This window comes from Pongo pygmaeus, chromosome 13, assembly GCF_028885625.2.
Source record: "Pongo pygmaeus isolate AG05252 chromosome 13, NHGRI_mPonPyg2-v2.0_pri, whole genome shotgun sequence".
NCBI lineage: Eukaryota > Metazoa > Chordata > Mammalia > Primates > Hominidae > Pongo > Pongo pygmaeus.
This window is the reverse complement of record NC_072386.2, coordinates 111281692-111307043: the sequence shown is the minus strand read 5'-3', so window position 1 is coordinate 111307043 and position 25352 is coordinate 111281692. Positions and strand designations below refer to the sequence as shown.

General features: G+C 40.9%; 1 protein-coding gene across 1 annotated transcript in view; it reads left to right on the top strand.

Annotated features, from left to right (window-relative positions):
- The first annotated feature begins 1898 nt into the window (after nt 1-1898).
- Nucleotides 1899-25352, top strand: part of MEGF9 (multiple EGF like domains 9) — a 113751-nt gene continuing 90297 nt past the window's right edge. Inside the window, exon 1 of the mRNA XM_054502820.2 lies at nt 1899-2663. Within this exon, the coding sequence (XP_054358795.1) occupies nt 2063-2663 (601 nt within the window). The 5' untranslated portion in view covers nt 1899-2062. The remainder of the gene's footprint in view (nt 2664-25352) is intronic.

Here is a 25352-nt window from a genome sequence, read left to right as displayed (position 1 = left end):
GGCAACGGAGAGGTAGATTGGTAGATCAGGGCTGTAATCAATGCATAAACAAGGGGTGGTGGGGAAATGAGAAGGGAGAGATTAATTCCCACTCAAATCCAGGAATGTCTTTTAGAGAATGCGGCATTTTGGTTGGGGTTTGAAGGGCCAGGGAGGATCAGCAAGGGAATATGGGAGACTGGCATGACCTGTCCACCCTCCCAAAGCAAAGTAAAAATAGAACCTTGGTTAGTGCTGGCTAAATATTGGTCCTGAAGACAGAACACTCACATTCTCCCTCATTCCCGCAGTCTTATATACATAGACCTATCAAGACACACCCATAGATAACCACAAATGCAAAAACACAGAAAATACACAAAAACACACACCAGTACATATGTACAGATTATTAAGACACAATATATGAAAATCGATACTAGCTCCCATACTCATAAACTCACAGATACATACAATACTCATACACACAGACTCACAAACATGTTTATGCATTCATACACAGCCTCCCCCACCCACTACTCATGCAGGAAAATAAATGCATGCTTTAATTAGCATACACAGGTTCACACATAAATCTCATCCTGCTGGTCTGGTTGAAGACCAATGACTAATGGGAAACCATGCACAAAGCCAAACATCACGTAGGAGAGGCCGGGATTGGGTTAGCAGTGGGGCTTGGATTAAGCCCCATCAGATGACAAACCCGCCCTGCCTGGCTTCCCCTGGAAGCTGCTGAGCCGAAGCAGCAGCGCCTGACCTAGCTCTCGATCCTGGGCGGATGATGTGAGGCTGCGTGCCCGAATTCCAGCTTGATCCAGGATTTAGCGTCATCCAGGGTCAAGCTCGGCTATTAGCCCCACCCCAATCCCTGCAACCAGCCGGAGGCTCTGGGGGCACTGAAGGGCTGTGGCCTGGGGCTGCTTTCTAATCTTAGGCTTGCCCTGGCGCAGAATGCTGAGAATAGTTAGCATTAATGAGGGTTACAACAGTGGGCCAGGCGCTGGGCTAAGCCCTTTACGTCCATGACTTAATTCTCACAACAGCTCTGTGAGGGGGTGAGGGGTGTCCTATCATCTCCATTTTAGTGGTGAAAAAACCGCGCTCAGGCCACAAAACCATTCAGCAAGAGACATCAAGTTGAGGTTCAACCCTGTCTGATCCTATTCTTCCCGGGGTTTAGGGAAGTGTGCTTGCGAGCCTGTCTCCTCCACGCAGGAAGCCTGCACCTTCTGCCCTAAAGGGTCTCCACCGCCCGGTCCCGCCCCCTTGTCCAGTCTGGCACAACACCTGGCCCACAGCAGGTTTCTGGTGAGGGCGTGGGTCTCGGTTCAGGGAGGCCCTCAGCAAGGGCCTCAGCTTCCCCATCTCTGAAATGGGAATGGCGGCAGAGACGTCGCAAGGCTGCGACCAGGCTCTCTGGAGCAGCAGAGGGCATGCCAAACTCTACATCGTCGCTGCCGCCGCCCTCTCCCATCGCGGGGTTCCCGCGCGGTCCCCGCCCGAGCCGGGGTGCGGCGCCGGCGCCCCATTGTTCAGGAGGGCGGGGATGCTCCCGAGCACTGATTCCACCCCCCGCTCGTGCTCGCAGCCCGGTGGAGCAGATGACTAGGCCCGGCGTCTGCCGCGCGGGGCGCATCCTTTGTCTGCTCCGCGGCGCCCGGTGCCCGAGGCCCGCGCCCCACTCTTTGGGCAGACAAAGCCGGGGCCGCCGCGAGCCCGGCGGGCTAGAGCTGGGCTCGCACCACCCTTCTCCCGCCTCACGGACCGCCCCCTCTCCTGGGCGTCCTCTGATTGGCCCACGGGGCTACAAAGAGGCCGGGAAGCGGGCGGATCACGTGGGCGACCCTGGCCTTCCATTGGTTAGGCGCGGCTGCCAATCGAGGAGGGCGGGCCGTCCGCGCTCGGTCCGGTCGCTCCCTCCGCGCTGGGGCCCGCCCGCGGGGCCGGCCGCCTGTCAGAGGGAGGTGGCGATGGTGCGCCCGGTGGCGGCGGCGGTTGCAGAGGCTTCCTTGGTCGGATTGCAACGAGGAGAAGATGACTGACCAACCGACTGGCTGAATGAATGAATGGCGGAGCCGAGCGCGCCATGAGGAGCCTGCCGAGCCTGGGCGGCCTCGCCCTGTTGTGCTGCGCCGCCGCCGCCGCCGCCGCCGCGGTCGCCTCAGCCGCCTCGGCGGGGAATGTCACCGGTGGCGGCGGGGCCGCGGGGCAGGTGGACGCGTCGCCGGGCCCCGGGTTGCGGGGCGAGCCCAGCCACCCCTTCCCTAGGGCGACGGCTCCCACGGCCCAGGCCCCGAGGACCGGGCCCCCGCGCGCCACCGTCCACCGACCCCTGGCTGCGACTTCTCCAGCCCAGTCCCCGGAGACCACCCCTTCTCGGGCGACTGCTGGACCCGCTTCCACCACCTTTCAGGCGCCGCTCGGCCCCTCGCCGATCGCCCCTCGGGCGGCGGAACGCACTTCGACCACCTCTCAGGCGCTGACCAGACCCGCGCCGACCACCCTTTTGACGACCACTGGCCCGGCGCCGACCACCCCTGTAGCGACCACCGTACCGGCGCCCACGACTCCCCGGACCCCGACCCCCGATCTCCCCAGCAGCAGCAGCAGCAGCGTCCTCCCCACCCCACCTGCCACCGAGGCCCCCTTTTCGCCTCCTCCAGGTGAGTCCGGTGCTCCCTCTCGGGCAGGACCCGTCCTCACCTCAGCCCCGGCATCTAGGGTTGGGCTCTTGCCTATAATTTATCGTTTGTTGCCTCAAAGACTCCCCAGGTTCCGGCTCCCGAGGGGGTATCCCAGGTCCAGCTAGTCCCCCTCCCGCCCCCGATCAATCTGGAAAGTCTTTTGTCCCCCGTGGGCTGTGCTCCCTCGGGAGGGGGTGGCTGCTGGGTGGAAGGCATCTCATCTTCTTCCCAACAGGGCTTTCTGGCCTTTTTCAGAGACCCAGAATGGGCGCAAACTTTTGGGTTGGGTTCGCGCACCCAGCCTCTCTGCCTGGGTTATTTGGGGAAGTTTGAAAGCCCGCATAGTACCTCCTTCAACCACTGGGTCAAAAGCTGAGGGTAGGGAATTCCTCCCAAAGCTCCAGTTTCCCTGTTCATTTCTTCTTGTTTATGTAAATATCAGATGTGTGTGTATGACAGGTGGAAGAGAGGTAGTGAGAGGATTTTGTTTACAAACAGTAGTATGGACCACTTGAGGGCAAAAAATAAAAACAAAAAAGGCATTGTAATCCATGTTGTCCCTGCAAATAAGTGGATTCAGTAGGTCATTTGGGACAGGTGTGTATCTAGGCTGAGCACATTTACAAATTAGGTTAAATCTCTTCCTCACACCATTTTTTTCTTCCACAATTATAAGGTCAACATGTTTGGACAAATACACAATTTAAGCAAGGATGCCTATTTTTGTCTCCTTAAGCCAGGATGTTCAACTTTGCTGATGCTGATATATACCAATTTGTGTTTGAGCCCACGTAGAAAAGGCTTTTCTTGCTGAAGTCTTCAAGCAAAGTTAGAAACAACTCGTATTCTTTCCCCGTTTAAATCTTAAGTGGGCCTAGGACTAAAACAAAACAAAACAAAACAAAAGCCTACCTTGTCAAAACGTTTGGACAAAAGTTTCTGAATTGTCTTGCTTTGAGTTGGGGTGGAGATTTGTCCAAATCCTTTGTCTAGCTGGGTCTCTGACCTAAATCTTAGGCTTAGTGATTTACTGTGGAGTCAGGTATGGACTTTGGACTATAATTGAGTGTGTAGAGAATTTTCCCACATGGTTATGAGCCTTAATACAGTCTTGAGCCTTGGGTCGGAGCTTGGCAATGACATAAGTAGGATTATTCACCCATAAAAAGCCAAATGGGCATCTCTTCCAGCTTCAAGGAATGCGTTAGCTAGCTGGGTTTTACCTGTAACCCCTTTTGGCTTTCATATAGAGAGATTGACATATTACTGAGAGACAGGAAGCATAGCGGTTGAGAGTATGGACTCTGGAGTTTATTCTTAGGTTTGAATCCTAGCTCTTCCCCTTGTTAGCTGTGTAAGCTTAGGCGGCTCACTGAAGCTCTTTGGACTCTGTTTCTTTGATTGTGAAATGAAGATAATATTATAGTAGTACTTACCTCATAAGGTTGCTGTGAAGACTTTTTTTGTTTTTGTTTTTGTTTTTGTTTTTTGAGACAGGGTCTGGCTCTGTTGCCCAGGCTGAAGTGCAGTGGTGCAATCTTGGCTCACTGCAACCTCTGCCTCCCAGGCTCAAGTGATCCTCCCACCTCAGCTTCCTGAGCAGCTGAGACTACAGGCTTGGGTCACCACACCCAGCTAATTTTTTGTATTTTTTGTAGAGATGAGGGCTCACTGTATTGCCCAGGCTAGTCTTGAATTCCTGAACTCAAGCAGTCCTCCTGCCTCGGCCTCCCAAAGTGCTAGGATTTCAGGCATGATTCACTGCACCAGGCCTGCTGGGAAGATTAAATAAGTTAACACTTACTGTGCTTACAACAGTTCCTAGTGTAGAATAAGCACCCTGTGTGTTAGCTATGCTTATGACCAGGCCTGGGGTGTGTGTGTGTGTGTGTGTGTGTGTGTGTGTGTGTGTGTGTGTGTGTGTGTGTGTGTGTGTGTGTGTGTGTGTGTGTGTGTGTGTGTGTGTGTGTGTGTGTGTGTGTGTGTGTGTGTGTGTGTGTGTGTGTGTATAGAAAGCATTTGAGAAAACTAGTAGGGACTTGTGGTGATTTTTATTTCTTTTAGTAAAATATAATAGAAAAATAATGAATTAGATTCTCTGGAGTTTTAAGCATACAGTAGCATTTAAGTAGAAAGATCACTTACTTTGGTTAGTATCTGATAAATAAATCTGTGTAATTCATGTTATTTTACTTTTACTATTTTTGTGTTGTTATTTTTCAACCACAAAGGTAACCCCTACTGGCAAAAAAATGTAAACAACCAGAAGTCCACAAAGGAAAAAGGGAAAGTCACTCCTTCACTGCCTCCTAGTTTCAGTCAGTCCCTAGAGGTTACTAGTGTTAGCAATTTGTCAGATCTTTTTTCAGCTGTTTTTGCTGGGCATGTATGAACATACACACAGGGTATTTAAAAATAGATTTTAAAAAATCAAAATGGAATAATTCTATGCATGTTTTGCAACTTGTGGTATTCACTTAACTATGTATCATGGACTTTAAAAAAAAATGTCAGTATCTAGGGTCTACTTTATTCTTTTCAATAGTTGCATTTTCCAGGGTAAGAATGTATCATAATTTATTTAACCAAGCCCTTATTTATGGACACTTAGATTGCTTCTAGGCTTCACTTTATAAAGCAGAGAGGAAGCAGCACAGACTATTTTTTCTAAGTCCATCATCTATTTACTATATTCTCTAATACTTCCATTGGAGTTGCTTAGAATCCAATTCAATATACACTGCAGTAAAGCTGGATTGAATAATATTTGTCATCTGAACTGTTGTTCAAGGCTTTTAGTAATTTTCATGAACTAACATTATACTTATGTCTGTGGTGGTCTTTGGGTGAAAAAATTTTGGAAGGATGTCCAATTTTGATAACTTTCCTGTGTTTTAAATATTAGGTAGTTTGTACTTCTCTGTGAATTCACTCTAGATTGCCAGTATCTACTTCTCAGCAGCTAAACTGACTTTACAGTGATGTGATCAAGTATGGAGCATGGGCTCCAGTCTACTTTAAACAGAAAACATATCTCTTTGGCAGAAGGAAAACTTATAATTGAATTTGAGACAACTGGTTTGGCTTGCAAAGTTGGATTCCCTGGCATTTGAGAAGATGGTTGTACAGTATTTTTTAATTTCAACGTTCCTGTAAGAACTAAGTGCCATTGATAATATATTATTTGATTGAATAGGTCTTGTAGATGCTTTTTGAATTAATAATAATTTCTTTCATGGAGATCTAGCTGAGAGCTCTTGCCTGTCCCTCAATTAGGGCCCTTTTTTGTTTACAAGGACACTGATCTGCAAACTGAAACTAATTGCCCAGCAAGCAGGCACTTTTTCTCCCACAAACCCAGCAAAACATTCACTGATTGGTTGGCTGGGTAGGATTTTTCTTTTTTTTTTGAGACGGAGTTTCGCTCTTGTTGCCCAGGCTGGAGTGCAATGGCGCTACCTCGGCTCACCACAACCTCCACCTCCCGGGTTCAAGCGATTCTCCTCAGTCTTCCGAGTAGCTGGGATTACAGGCATGCGCCACCATGCCCAGCTAATTTTGTGTTTTTAGTAGAGACAGTGTTTCTTCATGTTGGTCAGGCTGGTCTCGGACTCCCGACCCCAGGTGATCTGTCCACCTTGGCCTCCCAAAGTACTGTAATTACAGGTGTGAGCCACCGTGCCTGGCCCTGGGTAGGACATTTTAAGCAGGGTGAAGAGAGATGCTGTGATACCAGAAGTGATAATAATCAGTAAGACACTAAGGTAATGACAAATGTTTGATTTTTTTTTTTTTTTTTTTTTGAGATCGAGTTTCGCTCTTGTTGCCCAGGCTAGATCGGCTCACTGCAACCTCCGCCTCCCGGATTCAAGCGATTCTCTTGCCTCAGCTTCCCGAGTAGCTGGGATTACAGGTGTGCACCACCATGCCTGGCTAATTTTTGTATTTTTAGTAGAGATGGGGTTTCACCACGTTGGCCAGGCAGGTCTCGAACTTCTGACCTCAGGTAATCCGCCCACCGCGGCCTCCCAAAGTGCTGGGATTATAGGCGTGAGACGCCGCACGCTGGCCCAAATGTTAAAAAGTATGGACCCTTAGGGGTAGACAGGACTTTAAATGCCACTACCTCCTAATGTGGCTCTACATTTGAAGAAATATTTCCATAGGCTTAGCTGAAATTTCTTATTTTAGTTAACTGATTGATCTGGCTCTGCCCGTTGGGGCCATGCAGAAAAAGTTGGCTGTCTCTGTGCCATGTCAGCTCTTACAGGTTAGGGGACAGGGATCGTGATCCCTGTCTGTCTCGGCTAAATAACTTCAGCTCCTTCAACTGATCTTTATGTGACATGGTTTCAAATTTTCTTACTATCTTGGTTACTTCTCTTCTAGTTTTTTTTTGTTTTTTGTTTTTTTTTTTTGAGATGGAGTTCCACTCTGTTGCCCAGGCTGGAATGCAGTGGCACCATCTCAGCCCACTGCAACCTCCGCCTCATGGTTTCAGGCAATTCTGCCTCAGCCTCCTGCCTAGCTGGAATTATGGTGCATGCCACCACACCCTGCTACTTTTTGTATTTTTAGTAGAGACGGGGTTTCACCATGTTGGCCAGGCTGTTCTCGAACTCCTGATCTCCCCGCTTCAGCCTCTGAAAGTGCTGGGATTACAAGCATGAGCCACTGTGCCTGGCCCTCTTCTAGTCTTTTTCAGTCTTTCTGTGTTTCTACCAAAATGTGAAACAGAGCTGAACATAATACTCCAGATGTGCTCTAACCAGCTTGTAGCAGAGAGGGCAGTTGCCTCATTCCTTCTGGATGGGGTACTGATGTTGATGCGGTTAGTTCCTAATCACAGTAGCTTTTTGGCAGCCGCATTATGTTGTTGACTCATTGAGCCCATTAAGATTGCTAAGCTCTATTAAAATTTATTTATTTTTAAATATGTGCTAGGTGAGTCTTCTTTCATTCTGGACTTGGAAATTCTTATAATTTTCTAAAGTATAATCTGAGACATTTACTAAATTTATAAGATTGATTGTGTTAAATTCAATTATCCTTTTAGATCCCAAGTTTGTCAGTGTACTCCACCCAGTTTATTTGCATTTACCTATGGTGTGTTCCTATAGACAGAGTCTATGGACAAGTTAGGGCAGATTATTCTTACCTCATAGGGCAGAGTAAATTTACAGATGATAAAACAATTTGGAAGGTAAAGGATAATAATTTAGATTAGTTTTAAAGGGTCTCTTTCAGCTCTAAAGTTATGTGATGATTTGGTCTGCATGATTCAAGGCAATTTATGTCCCCCAAAGAACCTTAATTATTTATTTGTTATCTAAGTGATGAGAATAGACTTTGTTTAAGCAAGCCCTAGAATTTAGAACTTGAAAACTCTGACTACCATGATGTGTAAACAAAATATTACAGATGGATTATATATTTTTGTTTGTTTGTTTTGTTTTGTTTTGTTTTTGGAGACGGAGTTTTGCTCTGTCGCCAGGCTGGAGTGCAGTGGTGCCATCTCAGATCACTACAACCTCCACCTCCCCGGTTCAAGTGATTCTCCTGCCTCAGCCTCCCGAGTAACTGGGACTACAGGCGCACGCCGCCACGCCCAGCTAATTTATTTTTTTTTGTATTTTAGTAGAAACAGAGTTTCACCATGTTGCCCAGGCTAGTCTCGAACTCCCAACCTCAGGCAATCTGCCCACCTCGGCCTCCCAAAGTGCTAGGATTACAGGCATGAGCTACCACGCCCAGCCTGTTTTTTTTTGAGATGGAGTCTCACTTAGTTGCCCAGGCTGGAGTGCAGTGGCACCATCTTGGCTCACTGCAACCTCTGCCTCCCAGGTTCAAGCAGTTCTCCTGCTTCAGCCTCCCGAGTAGCTGGGACTACAGGCATGCGCCACCATACCCAGCTAACTTTCTTGTATTTTTAGTAGAGATGGGGTTTCACCATGTTGGTCAGGCTGGTCTTGAACTCCTGACCTCAAATGATCTGCCTGCCTCAGCTTCCCAAAGTGCTGGGATTACAAGTGTGAGCCACAACGCCCAGCCAAGATGGATTATATTTGAAAAGAACATCCTGGGAATATAGGACCCTCCTAACTGTACTGGAAAATGTTTTCGTCATCCTAATATTCTCTAATACTAGATTCAGGATCTTACTTACTCGTGTTTCTTTAAGAAGATGCCATTTATTTTAAGGAAATACAAACTGTCTAGGCTTCAAAGTTAATATAGACCCCACAGTCTTTTATCTAAAACCTCTGGGTTGGATGTGTTTCAGAATTTAGATTTTTTCATTTTTTCATAAATACATTCCAGTGAATTGGGAGCAGCATCCTGTAATCAAACACATTAAGATATCTGCAGCAAAATGCACTTATCTTTACAGTGAGTGATAAATAAAGACTTTCAGTAGCCTTTGCTCAGGTCAGGTTTTATTTGCATTTGCTCAGGTCGGGTTTTGTTGCCAAATGTATTCAGGGTAGGTCAGATATTTGCCACCAAATGAGTTACAGGAAAATTTGTAGTTTTACAGCTTCTGGTATTGAGCATCAGATTTGAGGGATTGTGGACTACTATAATAGTAATTACAAACACACTTACTATGTTCCTGGCACTGTTCTATGTGCCTTATATATATTAAGTCATTTAATCTCCAAAACAGGAACTACTAAGTTAGTTACTATTATTATCCTCATTTTATAGATAAGGAAATTGAGTTCCATAGAAGCCCAGCTCTGGCAGAACCTACATTCAAACCTAGTGGGTCTGGCTCCAGAATCCATATTATTGGCATTTAAAGAAATACAGCTACCTAGAAGAGTAGGAAACCATTTTGCTAAAAATAATTGGTCCTTGGATATTAATCTGGGAAAACTTCTACTCTTCCTTGGCGTTTACTGTCTTCATTCCACTGTGTGCTATTCATTCATCTCCCCGAATTTTCTTTTCTTCTTTCTGTTTTTTTTTTTTTTTTGAGACAGGGTCTTACTCTGTGTCCCGGACTGGAGTGCGGCGGCACAATCATGGCTCACTGCAGCCTCAGCCTCCTGGGTTCAAATGATTCTCTCACCTCAATCTCCAGAGTAGCTGGGACTACAGGTGTGCACCACCATGCCTAGCTAGTTTTTGTATTTTTAGTAGAGTTGGGATTTTGCCATGTTGTCCAGGCTAGTCTCGAACTCCTGAACTCAAGTAATCCACCCACCTTGGCCTTCCAAAGTACTGGGATTACAGGTGTGAGCCACCACGCCCAGCCACCTCCCTGAATTTTCTGTTTGACAACGTTTTACAGTTGTTATATTAAATTATAGCTCTTATTGTTTCATTAATTAGGTTCTAAGTTTATCTGTGATGGAGAGATTTGTTCATATTTTTTGTGGGACCAGGCCCAGGGACTTCTAAATTTATCATACCTTATGCCTGGCCTAAGTGCCTAGGTTTCTGTAGAAATTCATTAGTCTGATTAGTTTCTGGAGCAGCATAAACTCCAGAACATTAGTTTCAAATCTTCTGAATTATGTCCCCAGGAAGCCTCCTGGCTAGTTGAAAATTTACACATTGAAATAATCTAGGTCTTTTTATCTTGATTTTTAAAAAAGACCCCTGAAATTTAAGTGTGCATAACTTTTCATCTTAGCATTTCTAAACATGTATATTAACTTTCAGACATTCTGGCACCCTTATAAAAAGAATAGAAGAAAAGTATTGCAGTGCTGTTTTTACTGATGAGTAAATTATGGGTGGAGAGAATTCTGCTCTAGGGTACTTAATAGAGCAGAAGAAAATAAAAATGTAAGACCTTGTTTAGCTGAAAGACAGTGTTAGATGATATTTTAAGTTATAAATAGCTTTAATCCTTGCTTTTTCCTTTATCTTGATTTTTGTGTGGTTTTTTTTTAGGTGTGATATAAAAATCCTTATTAGTGATGTTGACATTATATTACAGGGACCTCTTCTGTGGTCACTTAGTCTTTTTTTCAGGTATACATTTTGATTTATCTGTTTTTCACTAGAAATGACTACCCTGACTGCCCTGGTAACTTTAAAGGAGGATTTCTAAAAACGTGATGAAGAAGATAAAGATTGTGTCTGGATACCTAGGTTTGAATCATAGTAAATGTTTACTAAAAATATTTATCCTTTTAGATGTATCTATGTGAGTACATGTGGTAAATTTGTATCAAAATAATCTCTCTAATAATGCCACTGTTCTACAGATAATTATGGTCAGAAAAATCTTTCCCTATTATTTTGTCTTCATTGAAAAAAAAAAACCTTTCTTCCATTCTCCTTGCTAATTTTTTTTCAATTTAAAGCCTTCTATGTGTTCCTCTCACTCATATCTTTTATTTTTAGCCCCAACCATTCTTTCCATGATCTTTAAGGAACCAAATTACCCTTTCTGTTTAACAATTTACCACTTTGTCCTCCTTCAGTTCTTCCTCAAAGCTTAATTCTTCCAAGACGTCTTTCTAGATGAACAAAAAGTCCTTAAAGATGTGTTAGTGTCAGCATGCATGGCGTTGAACAGTTTGCACCGAGAACAAAATCTGTCTTTCTCTGTGACTTTCACTTTTTTCCTATTGATTTGTTTGTGGTCTATTTAATTTAGATTATGAAGCCTTCTTAATATGAAAATGTCATCCTTTATACAATATTCAGAACATGGTATTCTCTCTTTTTGAAAAAAAATGGAGAAAAGATTTCCTTTTTCCGCTGGGGTCTTCTTTATTGTCCAACTTACGCCCCACCTACCCCCTGCCACCTTCTTCTGAGGAACAATAAAGAAAAAACTTTCATAACAGAAGTTATCTGGCTCTAAAAAAAAATCAAGAACTTTGAATAAGTAGCAAATTTATTTTCCTATTTATGAATAACATGAGCTGTTTTTGTTGGTAGATGGTTTTGAGATGCATACCAGTATAATTAATTTGGTTAAGAAACAAATGTTTGATCTTTTGAATGACAGAACTTCCCCATTAGAAATATAATTAAAGTTAATAGTGAACAGAGTGCTTTTAATATTAACAATTAACAAGTGTGCAGTGCATCATGGCTTACAAGGTGCTCGTAGAATGTCTAAGACCTTGCAATTCACATTTTGTTGATTTCTGCATATTATATGAATGAAAAAGGCTTATGTCCTCTGTACTTTTATTGGTGAATATTGATCAAACCTTTATAGGTTTTGTTGGGTTTCAGATTTGATATTTTGTATTTTAAACCATTGTCTTTTAAGTTTATTTTGTTAAGTGTAAATCTTGTCTTGTTTAGCTGCCCATATTTATATGATGAATAAATGGTATTTGGAGAAGAGGACTGCTTGCTTTATATTTTCTTTCCTAGACACTATACAGGGCTGAATGTTGTGGAAAGAGCCCAGAAGTAACTGAAAGTAAATGGTCATGGAGATAACAAGGTGAATTAGAGAACTTGACTGTGAGGGCTCATGTGAATTTCATTTCTTTTTTTTTTTGAGATACAGTCTCGCTCTGTCCCCCAGGCTGGGATGCAGTGGCGGATTCTCAGCTCACTGCAACCTCTGCCTCGTAGGTTCTAGCGATTCTCCTGCCTCAGCCTCCCGAGTAGCTGGGATTACAGGTGCCTGCCACCATGCCCAGCTAATTTTTGTATTTTTAGAAGAGGTGGGGTTTTGCCATGTTGGCCAGGTTGGTCTTGAACTTCTGACCTCAAGTGATCCGCCCGCCTTGGCTTCCCAAAGTGCTGGGATTACAGGTGTGAGCCACCACGCCCGACCTGAATTTCATTTCTTCATATTGAAGTATTTACTTCTTTCCTAGTGTAAGAATCTCTTTGGAATTATCTTATCTTTTTTTTTTTTTTTTTTGAGATAGAGTCTCACTCTGTCTCCCAGACTGGAGTGCAGTGGTGCCATCTCGGCTCACTACAACCTCTGCCTCTTAGGTTGAAGTGATTCTCCTGCCTCAGCCTCCCAAGTAGCTGAGATTACAGGCACCCACCATCACACCCAGCTAATTTTTGTATTTTTAGTAGAGACGGGGTTTCACCATATTGGTTAGGCTGGTCTCAAACTCCTGACCTTAGGTGATCCACCCGTCTTAGCCTCCCAAAGTGCTGGGATTACAGGCATGAGCCACTGCGCCTGGCCCAGAATCTCTTTGGAATTATCTTAACCTGCTATTTCAGTTGTACTGCTTCAAATCACTGTTTTAATAGCAAAGAGACTTACACTCTCACCTCTCATTTTTAATCTGATATTTAACACTTTGGCAGGGAAGGTAACTAATATTAACTGAGCACATATTATATGCCTGATTACCTGTAAGGATTTTTTCACTTACATCATGTCATTTAATTCTTAAACAATGCAGTAGTTAAATCTTATTAACCTTACTTTATGACTGGCAAACACTGGGATTCAGAAAGTTAAAGTAGTTTGCTCAAGCCTGCCAGGCTTACAGACTCCATGAGGGCAGGACTTCCATTTGTTTTGTTCACAGTTATACCTCTGCTGTCCAGCCCAGATAGATTCTTAATAAATATTTAGTGATTGAATTAGTGAAAAAGAAGGAACAGTTTGTAGGTATACTAGACACGCAGTGTATTCTTGAGGAAAATAATGTAATCATGCCTTTCTCTTTAGTTTAGAAATGAACGTTTCTCTCACTCATAGTAATATGAGGAATAGTTTGAGAACCTGCTTAGGACAAGTGGAACTCCTTGAGATCTAGCTTATTATATTGATGATTCATTTTTTGTTTGTAACATTTTCCCTTGTATTTTTCTTAAAGGAAGAACAACAATGGACAAATGAACATTTGATGACTTTTGTAGAAAGGGTAGCTAAGTTGCAGAAGCTGAGCACTTGTCTGTAAGATGTAGGATCCTAAGTTCTTTCGTTAGTTCTTTTACTAGTTATCTGTCTAGTAAAAGCAAGTAGTTTTATCTGTTAAATGAGTTAGACTAGATTTGTGATTTTTAAACAGTATTATTTGGGGACCCAGGGTTCCTCAGATGTGTTTGGGAGCCATTATAGGGACTGGAGAGGCCAACAGGTCTACTTCTGGACCTTTCACACCCAACTCTCACCTCTCACCTCCACATCACCACCCCCACTTACATAAGCTTTTCTTTCATTTGGCTTATATTTTGGATTTGTCCTTTCAGTAAAGATTTTTGAAAGAGGAATTCTCCTACTCTAACATTTTATGATAAAGAAATTTGGTAATTTATGAACTTACATTAAAATGTTTACATTATATTAAGCAGCAATATACATATGAGGAGAGAAATATACCAAAATATTAATTGGTTAAACCTAAGTAATGGGATTATGGGTAATTTTAATTACGTAACTTCTTTGTGTTTTTCTGGATTTTTAAAGTTTTTTCATGACTATATCCAATTCTAATTTTATAGTCTTAAAAATAAATGAATAACATTTAAAAATGAATAAAAAGTTCTGATAAGCTTGGTAAGTCTTTACTTATATAAGATCAAGTCAGATGATATTACCCAGGCCCACTTAACTATAATTTCTGTCATTGACTAAGCAAGTTTGATCTATGTCAGGGTATTTGTTTAGTCTAAGTGAGTCAGGGTTTTGAATAAAGGAGACTATTCCTGCGACCTGACAAATCTTGAACATACAGTAGGAATGACATATCTAAGATTTGGTACCTTTAGGCATAATTTAACTGAGATCTTCAGCAGAGACTGAAAATTGAGAGCTGGCTCTTTCTCCATTTCATTTTGTCTAGGTAATTTTTTTTTAAATTAATTAATTTTTTTTTTTTTTTAGAGACAGTCTTGCTCTGTCGCCTAGGCTGGAGTGCAGTGGTGTGGTCTCGGCTCACTGCAAGCTCCGCCTCCCGGGTTCATGCTATTCTCCTGCCTCAGCCTCCCGAGTAGCTGGGACTACAGGCGCCCGCCACCACACCCGGCTAATTTTTGTATTTTTAGTAGAGATGGGGTTTCAGCGTATTAGCCAGGATGGTCTCGATCTGCTGACCTCGTGATCCACCCGCCTCGGCCTCCCAAAGTGCTAGGATTACAGGTGTGAGCCACTGCTCCCCACCTTGTCTAGGTAATTTAAAGCATTCACTTGAACATTACTTAAAGTAGCTTATTGAAATAGATCTTGTTTAGATTGTGCAAAATTTGAATTCATGGCATTATTCATAGTCTTTATCAATATATTTGATTATTTCTTCTTTAAAGTTACTGAGCCCCCAAAAGTTTGGTTTCTGTCTGTCCATATGTTTTCCAATTAGATCAGACAGGATTGCTGTTATACTGGTAATATAACAGCTGTTCTATATGATACCTTGCCAGGGAGACAGCTAAGCATTAAGGGAAGGGAAAATTTATTCATCTGGAAAAAGGAATACATTCTGGCTAGTCAGAGGGAAAAAGATAAGGAGTAGGAATGTTGTCAACCTGGCTGGAGAATGTTAAATAACCTTTATTTACTAAATTTTAGACCCTTTAGATAACTGAGTCTGAAAACTTATTTCAGTCTTACATGCTTCCAAGAAACTGGCATATTATCACAGATCTTATTAGATTTTTATCATTTATTTTTAATAATCTAGTGCTTTTACTTGATATATGTGAGCAAAAAGAAGAGATGAGAAGTAGTAGCATTGTTAACTACAAGGAGGATATCATATTTCCTACTCCTTTTTAATTTTGGAAATTGTTTTTTTTTTTTCTTTTTTTTGAGACAGGGTCACACTCTGTCACCCAGCCTGGAGTGCAGTGGCGTGATTGTGGCTCACTGTAGCCTCGACCTCCCAGGTTCAAATGATCCTCTCACCTCAGCCTCCCAAGTAGCTGAGACTACAGGCGTGCACCACCATGCCCGGCTAATTTTTTTTAAACATTAATTTTTTTTTTTTTTTTTTTGTAGAGACAGGGTTTCACCACGTTGCCCAGGCTGGTCTCAAACCATCTGCCCATCTCAGCCTCCCAAGTGTTGAGTTTACAGGCGTGAGCCATCGTGCCTGGCCTGGAAATGGTCTTTAAAGATAAAATTTCTTTAAAAATATTCTAAGAAAAGTTTAGATGTTATTCACTCTGAAGGAAATTGGATAACTTGAATAGGTTTTTAGATTCTCTTAAGTCCTGTTAATCATTATAGGGATTGGGAAGGGTTATTGGAAATAATGGGGGGAAAGGACTTGCATTCCAATATATTTATCCTGTTGTGTTTGTTTATTGAGTCTTGATGAGAGGAAGGCATTGGGCTTTTTCTGCTGTAGATTTTTCATGTGATTTTATATTTATTGTAATCCTACAGTGTGTTTTATCAGTTCTATATGACTAGCGCTAACAGTATAGTCCCACCATCTATTGATGTTGTGTGAGTTATTGAATAGTTATAAAGTGTACCAAAAACCCAAAGCAATCTAGTTGTTGGGTATTATTATACTGAATTGTTGGTGTATTGCCTGCAAACCTATCCTGTTCAACTGGTTTTAGTTTTTAAGTTAGTTTGTTGCTTCAACTTGTCCACAAAGGCAGGGCTGGATGGTCCAGCTAATCAGTGGAATCGAAGTCAGAAGAACTAAATTCTAGTCTTTCTATTCACTTTTTGAGTTATTGAGTACATTTTTTGATGACTCTATGACTTAGTTTCCCAGACTATAAAATGAAACTTCCAGTTACCAAAGGTTTTTGAGAAGTAACACGTGTAAACTACTTTGGGCTTTCTCAGACATGAAGGCTTTAATATTCTTTCCAAATTACATGGTTTATATTAGCTTATAATGTAATGTGATCAAGATAGCTTTGATTAAACACAACAAAGAAATAAACACATGCATTTATATATGGCTTCTTTACACAAAATTTATTTTTATGCTATTTTGTAGTTGACCTATTTGTATAATTTAACAATTATGGTATTTTCCAAAGGTTTGGGGTCCTTTAGTATTATTTTTCTTCCCCACTACCTTGAGAAAACAAAATAATCTTTATCTCATATTAAACTCACAACATACATAAGTTGTTCTTTATGTAATATTATTTTTGGTTGATCTGTTTAGAATGGATTCTACTGACTTTTTTTTTTTTTTTTTTTTTAAGAAACAAGGTCTCACTTTTTCACCTGGGTTGGAGTGCTGTAGTGTGATTGTAGCTCACTGCAGCCTCGAACTCCTGGGCTCAGGTGATCCTCCCATATCAGCCTCCTGAGTAGTTGGGACTACAGGCATGTGCCACCATGCTCAGCTAATTAAAAAAAAAAATTGTAGACACGGGGTCTCGCTATATTGCCCAGGCTGATATTAAACTCCTGGCTTCAAGCAATCTTCCTACCGCAGCCTCACAAAATGTTGGCATTACAGGTGTGAGCCACTGCACCTGGCCAGTTTTTTTACAATTATAAAAATAATCTATGTTCATTTTCTACAGTGTTTGTTGTAGAAAATATTTTCTACAACAAACACTGTAGAAAATGAAAAATAGAAAAAAGAGCTGTCCCATAAAGCTTTTTTAAAAACACTGATTGAGTTTAATATTTTATTACTGCATATATTGCTTCATTTCTCATGATAATAAATGAGATCACTTGCTTGTTATGAAAACAGAGGTGCAAGTAAGATTTAACACTCTTCTGAAGACCCATATAAGACAGATCAAAATGTGAAAAAATTCACCACATTTAAATTATTTGTCATGTCACCAAAAAGAACGTAAATCTATTTTGATCTAAGACCCCATATGATGCTTTACTTAAGACTTGGTACTCCTTGGCAGAATCAAGTCAGTGACTGTTTTTCTTGTGTCTGCTCCAGCACAAACATGATTTGTCTTTGGTTCACGTGGCCCCTGAAAGCCCAAAGCAGCCTGGAACAAAGCCAGGCATTTGGTATTTTTCAATACTGTGGTGAGAGAAGACAAGGTGCCCATCTGCCTGGCTTGTACATTGCCAAAAGGCCTAGGTGCTACCCTAAAGAATATGCCAGAGAATGACTCTGGCCTTTAGGAAGCTGGTAATGATTACTCTTCTCTGAATTTTGAACCTTGAAATCCGAGCAGTAATGAATCATAGTGTTATTGAGAGGGGATAAGATTGATCAATACATGTAAAACCCTTAATTCAGCAGTGCTTAACAGTCAGCACATACATTAATAATCAGCACATAGTAAACACTCAAAGCATTTTTTGAAAAACGGATTTTTCAAAGCAGTGAGAACTTTGTCTGTTAATTCTGGATTAATTAATTTACCAGCTTCCGTCATATAATCTGTAGGCTGGTAACACATTGGTAATCAGAAAGACTTGTATATTGTCACAGATCAACTCTCTAATAGGTGGTTCTAAGGTGCAGGGTAGGAACAATATGCTTGAGGCAAAGGCTACCTCCTATCCTTCCAGAATGGCCCAGGTCAAGCTAGAATTATCCTGTGTCATGTTGCCAGATACAACAGTAATGGTACTGCTCAGAACTGGACTAAATAGAAGACATTTTAAAAAGGCAAATGCAAAGGTGGAAATCCCCGCAACAGCCATTGTCCAGTTCTGGTGGGTATATACTCCTTGGGATTTGTAGGCCCTAGCTACAAATGACCTAGTAAAGTAAAAATAAAATTGGGTTCATAGAAAGATGTGACCACTCTATTTTATGTTGGTAGCACATTGATATACACCTATTATAACCTATTATAACTTATACTTTCTAACATTACATAGTTGCATTCAGGTGCAAGTCACATAATCTTCCTGGGCTTCTATACTATCTTCTGTAACATGAGTATAATAGTAACCTACCAAATAGGGTTCTTGGGTGTTGGGCCTGGAATTCAAAAGTAGCCCTCTGACTCAAATCTGTGCCCCTTTTTTCCTTTGATTAAACTGTGCTGCATTGCCAAAGCAGATGGGAGTAGCAGAAAATGAAATAAAGCATTTAGTAGTTACAGAGCACATTTTGGGTTCTGTTTTTTTTCACCTCCCCTATCCTCCCCCAGCAAACTCATACATTTTCTGTCTCAGCACTGGTTCTGAGATGTACACAGTGATCCAGGTTTGCTTTCAGTAGCTACTGTGAAAATCAAAATTAGATCAAAGAGTGTTTCTTGAAGGCAGATATGGGTGTGGAGTGGAGGTTGGGAGAGGAGATAATGGTGGAAATTAAATGAGGGTAAGCAGGTAGAAAAGCATGGCAAATGTAAAGCAGAACTGAATAGTAACTATGTGATTGTCTATTCAGCACAAAGAGGATCGGTGCTAACAAGAGACAATGTAATGCTTATTAGCATTTAGCAAGTAATACCACATACTGTGAAATGGTAGTATTGATTGTTTTTGACTTGACAATAAAACCTTTCATCTTGAACTTAATATGGACTCTAGACCAAGATGCTAATGCATAACAATATTTTGTAAAAAAAAAAAAAAATAGCAGGTGACATTTGATTATATAAAAGTCATAGAATAGGCTGGGCATGGTAGCTCGTGCCTGTAATTCCAGCACTTTGGGAGGCTGAGAGGGCCAGATCACTTGAGCCCAGGAGTTTGAGACCCACCTGGGCAACATGATGAAAACCCTTCTCTACAAAAAATGCAAAGACTAGCTGGGTGTAGTGGCTTGTGCCTGTATTCCCAGCTACTTTGGAAGCTGAGGTGGGAGGATTGCTTGTGCCCAAGAGGCAGAGGTTGCAGTGAGCCAAGATCATCCCACTGTACTCCAGCCTGGGCGACAGAGTGAGACCCTGTCTCCAAAAAAGGAAAGAAAGGTCATAGAATATCAGACTTGCAAATGTGATTCATACTCTGCCAGTCATTTCAGGGTGCATTCCCCTTCCTTATTTTGTAAACTTCCCTCCTTACTTAAAGGTTAGTTATCTCTCAGATCAGACAAAGGAGCAGCTGTTATTCAACTATAGATCCAGCTAGGTTCTAATATGTTTTCCAACTAGATTCTAATCTGGTTGGAAAACATATTGACAGATGATATGCAAAATTTTGGTGGATTTATGTGTATTATTAGAAAGAATGAAATAGCTTCAGTTTGTATGGTATCTGTACTGAACAATGACAATATTACATCCTACAGGTACATAAGTACAGTGGTCAGATCATACTATACAACTATAGATGTGGAAAATACATATATAAAATAAAACCTAATCATATTTGCCTAGTTAATCATTTAATACACTATTTATGTTTCACTATAATTCTCCAATTACTCACTATTAAAGTGAGCCCAGCCCATAGAGCTCAAGTTCTTTGGTATGATTTAAAACTCCAAGATGTCTGCCATCCTCATTTCTTGTACTCTTCCCCTTGTGCTTTAAACTCTAGCAGACTCAAATAGCTTATATTTTCCTTCAAATACTATGCTTATTTTCATTATCATTATTAATAAAGCAATCATCTGTGAAGGTCTTACTCTTTATCAGATACTAAGAGCGTTAAATGAATTTCCATGACCTGATTTAATTATCAAAAGAACCTAATAAAAAATTTATATTATTATCCCCACTCTACCAAGCAGGAATTGAGGTTTCGAGAGTTTAAATACACAAAGCAGGGTTTCATAGCTAGTACAATGTAGAACCTTGATTCAAATTCACATCTGTTTAGCTTTAGAGCTGCCTCTCCTAATCACTAAGGTAACTAGATTCTCCTTATTTTGCATGTGCTGTTCCCTCTACGTGGGATGCTCTACTCTTCAGTTTCAATAGGGGTCTTAATTCTAAGCAACAGAAATCATTTATTGATTCAATCAGGATTGAAATTTATTAAAAGGATATTGAGGAGTTCACAGAATCTCCAGAGGTACCAAATTCAGGCCATAGAGTTAGAGGTAATAGTCAATTGTGTCCATTGAATATATGCCACTGACATCACCACTCACACTGCTAACCTTGGGTACTGGATATAAGAACAAGTGCTACTGCCACTTGTCATACTCCATCCATCTCCCTGTTTGCCACCACAGAGAGGGCCTCCTGTTCATTCCTTTGAATCATTAGTTTCTAATTCCAAGCCAGGTAAAGGTGCATCTGATTGTTGGAACCTCAATGACTGGCCCATGCCCTGGCTGCAGGGGAGGCCAGGAAAACAAGAATCTGACATTATGAACCTACGTGATGGGGTATCAAGGCTTAAAATATGGAGAATTCCTCCAAATAGGAAGGGATTCTGAGAATGGTGGGAAATTATACGATGATACTAGACTGACAAAAAGAATGACACATGTCTATCCACACCCTTTCTTTGGCTACCTGCAAACTTATTTGTCCTTTAAAAACATCCTTACAGCCTCCTATTATAACTTACACTTTCTAACATTACATAGTTTTTGATTACTTGCTTTTTTTTTTGAGATGGAGTCTCACACTGTCACCCAGGCTGGAGTGCAGTAGTGTGATCTTGGCTCACTGCAACCTCTGCCTCCCAGATTCAAGCGATTCTCCTGCCTTAGCCTCCCAAGTAGCTGGATTACAGGCATCTGCCACCACTCCCAGCTAATTTTTTGTATTTTTAGTAGAGACAGGGTTTCACCATTTTGGCCAGGCTGCTCTTGAACTCCTGACCTCGTGATTTGCCCGCCTCGGCTTCCCAAAGTGCTGGGATTACAGGCGTGAGCTACCACGCCTCCGCGCCTGGCCTTCTGATTACTTGCTTTTTAAGGACTCTTATTTTAAGTATTACTTGTCTATGTAACTGACTTCTCTATACCTTTTCTCAAGTAGCCTATAGGCTATGTCTTATTGATGTTGGCACTCCCTAACATGTACATAGGATAGTGTTCAGCATGTAGTAAATACTAAATAAATGATTGAACAGCATTGGTGCATAAATTGTCCCTGCTCACCACCAGCACTAGAATGTAAGGTCCATAAGAGGCAGGGGTTTTTGTCTTTGTCTCTCTCTCTCCCTTTTTTTTTTTTAAAACCACTGTATGGCCAGCACCTAGATTAATTCCTAGCATGTGGTAGGTGTGTGGTAAATATTTGTTAAATAAGTGAATACCCCTAAATAGTAAATTATTTATCTCTGGGGGTGATACTGTCAAAAAGGCCTTTGAATGTGAATGGGAAATTCAAAGCACCATATTATAATATACAACTAGACCACAAACAGTGAGAACAGAAACTGCCTTATTCATCTTTGGTTACCTCTTCTTCCTATCTAGAAACATAACCAGAAAAGGGCAATTTGAAATTCTTTCCTAGACCTACCGTGATACTCACTAGCCACAAAAATTGCGTGAAGTACCTACCATACCTGCTAAACATGAAACTTTCTTTTTGGTCTCGTTTTGTGTAACCAGCTGTATCCTGAGATTGCATCTACTCTGGGAAGAAAAGGCTGTTGGGCAAACTGTCTTGTACTTAGGTTTAAAAAAGTAGAATAACCTAGGGCAGTAGCATCTCACTTTGAAGAAATGAAGACGTGGAGGTCCATAATTGTGAAATGATTCGTATAAATGTAAAACACTTAGAATTCCTGGCATAAATTGGCCTTCTAAATATTAGCTGTACTTTTTATTGCATATTGAAAACTTAGTCCTTCAGACTTTTTACTTCACTGCTTCCAATCCTTTTAAATTCTTCATTACCTCTAATCCTCTCAATTCTGTTGATAAGCAGTGTTACCCTACTTTACAAATAAAGAACCTGAATCTAAGATGAGGTTAAGTTGTTTGCCCAAAGGTCACACAGCTAAGTGCTAGTTAGCTGAGATTCAAACCCAGATCTATATTATTTTTTAAGCTCTTTCTAGGATGGCAAAATAACATGCTAAATGTAGGTTGAGTTTAATGTGTTCTATTATATCCTTCTAACCACTGTTAGTTTTAATGCATCTTTTGTCCTGCCACCTTTGCTTCCCTTTTCTGATTTGTACTCATTATTTTACTGTCCATATCATAAATCTGTTTACTACTCTCTTCAGTTTTTCTCCTGATTCTTTGGAGTAGAAAGTATGCATTTTACCCAAAAGAAAAAGCACATCCTCACATACTGCTCTGTCCATTTTACTTTTACCTTTATTTTTTTGTTAGCCTAATTGATTTGTACAGTGGATTGGTTTCCAGAGGAGAAGACTTGGATACCTGTTATGAGTCAGATGAGTAAACTTATACATTAGCCAGGATGACATTTAAGGGCTAATAGCATACATCCCCAAACTAACAGTCATTTTAGCCAGTGTAAAACATGAAACACAAGTTGGTCAGAAATAGAGACAATAGCAAATAATGGTACTGAGTTGCTACAAACGCTTTGCAATCTAGTAATGTACTTTTATATGTATCAATTATTTTTAACTTGTGCATAATACTGAAAAATTCCCAATGGATTCCAGACATGTATTGCCAACAAAAAAGTTTACTTAAACTTGCTGTTTTAGAGAATTATTTTTCTTAGCATATGGTCTTTCTTGTTAATAGCAAGCCTTTTAACAGTTTATTAGAATGTAAGCATTTCTCTTTGCTATACTTCTTTTAGTTGATGATCTTATGTAATAGAGCACTCATTCAGAAATACACACACTTAAAATCCGTGATTAAATGGTCTTCAGGGACTAAAGCCACAAGCAGCAGGATGCTGTTGCTTTCTGTTTCCTTATTGCTTAACCAATCCGCAATGGTATCATCCTCTTTTTCCTTTTTCTTCTTCTTCTTTTTTTTTTTTTTTTTTTTTTTTTTTGGTTAACCAGACAAAATTTCAGATCCTCTTTATTTTTTCTTGCCATGCTCAAATTGGTCTTTAACAATGCTTCGCTAAGATGCTTCTGTTTGACTTTACATTCACTTTTATTTAAGTAATAAAGAAAAGGGTGTGCTTTTGTCAATAAGTTTACACTGGGCTTTCTGTTATACAAAATAAGGTTCTTTTGCATTCATCAGATCTTTGTTAATCATCCACTGTGCACCTAACTGGGCTAGATAGATACTGGAAAGACAAATAAGACCTGGTTTCTGTCATTGAGAACATAGCGAAGGATATGGAAAATTAGACTACAGAATGGTAAGTTCTATCATAGTGGTATGTGCTACAGAAGCAAAGAGAGGGCTCCTTACCCAGACTTTTAGGGGATGAAGGACAATGTCAGGAAAGGCTTTCTGAGGGAGGTTTTGTCTGAGCTGAGTCTTGAGAACAAATAGGAATTATTCAGGTAGAAGAGGGGAAGGACACTCTAGGAAAAAGGAACAGCAGCATGTTGAAAAAGTACAGAAGTAAGAGAGCACATACATGGCCCATTTAGGGAACCGAAGTCCTGAGTGGCTCGAGTAGGGGAGGAAAAGGTACATGAAGGTGGAACAGGGAATGAAGAGATTTGAGGCTGGGATGGTCCAAAGTTGTCAAATCATGACGTGCTTTCCATGTCATGCTCAGAAATTGATTCTAAGAGCTATGAAGAAGTATAAGCCAGGAAGTGACATGGTGAGATTTGTGTTTGGAAAGATCAGTCTAGAAACTGCAACATACTTCTATAAGTGTAAATGATCATCAGCGAAGATAATTAGAGGGTACTTACTGTCTCTTTAAATCTTTTCCATCATTAATTTTGGATTAAATGCTAGATAACATAACATAATAATAGAGGGTTTATGAATTAGTTTCCTGTCTTCTGTTACTTGTTGGTATAACACATAGACTTAGATAATTAAAATTAGAGACTTGACAAAGCTACCAATTGGTGCTGGACCTCTTGATGGATCTGATGTTAGGTTAAACAAACACAAGTGCCTTCTGTGTGCCAGGCAGTGTGCTAGGAACTGAAGAGAGAATGGTGAATGACTTAGGCATTCACAATCTAGTGGAGAGACAGATTCATACACAAATGCAAGTGCTCTAGAATACTTACGTATTAGGTTCCTTAATGTACATTTTCACTTTCAGTCTTTACCTTAAACTTAAGTATGGATGAGGAAACCGAAGATAAGAAGTATTTAACTTACTCAAGGTCATGTAGTAATGAGTGGTAAATAGCCACAATTCAGTATTCAAAGTACCTAACTCAATTTATTCCGTACCATATTATACTGCTTCTCTTGACAAGGCAATGCGTATATACTTCTGAGCCTGAAGTAGTTTTCTTCCTCTCTTAATTCTTTCTAATGCTACCCAAACCAGTAATGTTCAGCCTTGAAGTATCCAGTCATTGTTGGTTAAAAGTGCAGGCTCTGAAGTCAGATTGTCTGGATTCTAATACCAGCTCCATCACTTACTCCCTGTCTGTCAGCCTACATCATAGAATTATGAGATGATGTTGGTAAAGCACTTAAAACAGGGAAAGAATTCAAGTGATGTTACTTAAAATTGTCATTGGAATAGCAATTCATCTACTTTCCAAACATTCAGGAAATTTTGATAAAATGCATTTAAACTATCCAACTTTATCGAAGTTAATCTTGGTGAAGAGCTTTTGCCTAGTGTGCATATTTGAAATCTGACTTCTTGTTCAGGGCATCAGTGACCTGTGGCAAAGATGCCCCAAAAGTATCTAGGAAAATATGCCTGTGAGAGTAATGTAAAGATACTTAAAAACTTTTGTACTGTGGAAAATTTTGAATATATGCCAAAATTAACAGTAGGGTTATGACCTTTCTCATATCTCTCACCCACCTGCACAACCAACTGTCACTCCATGGCCAGTCCTGCCTCATCCACACCCCTATCCATTTATGTTGCTAAAGCTAAATCTAGAGACTCGAT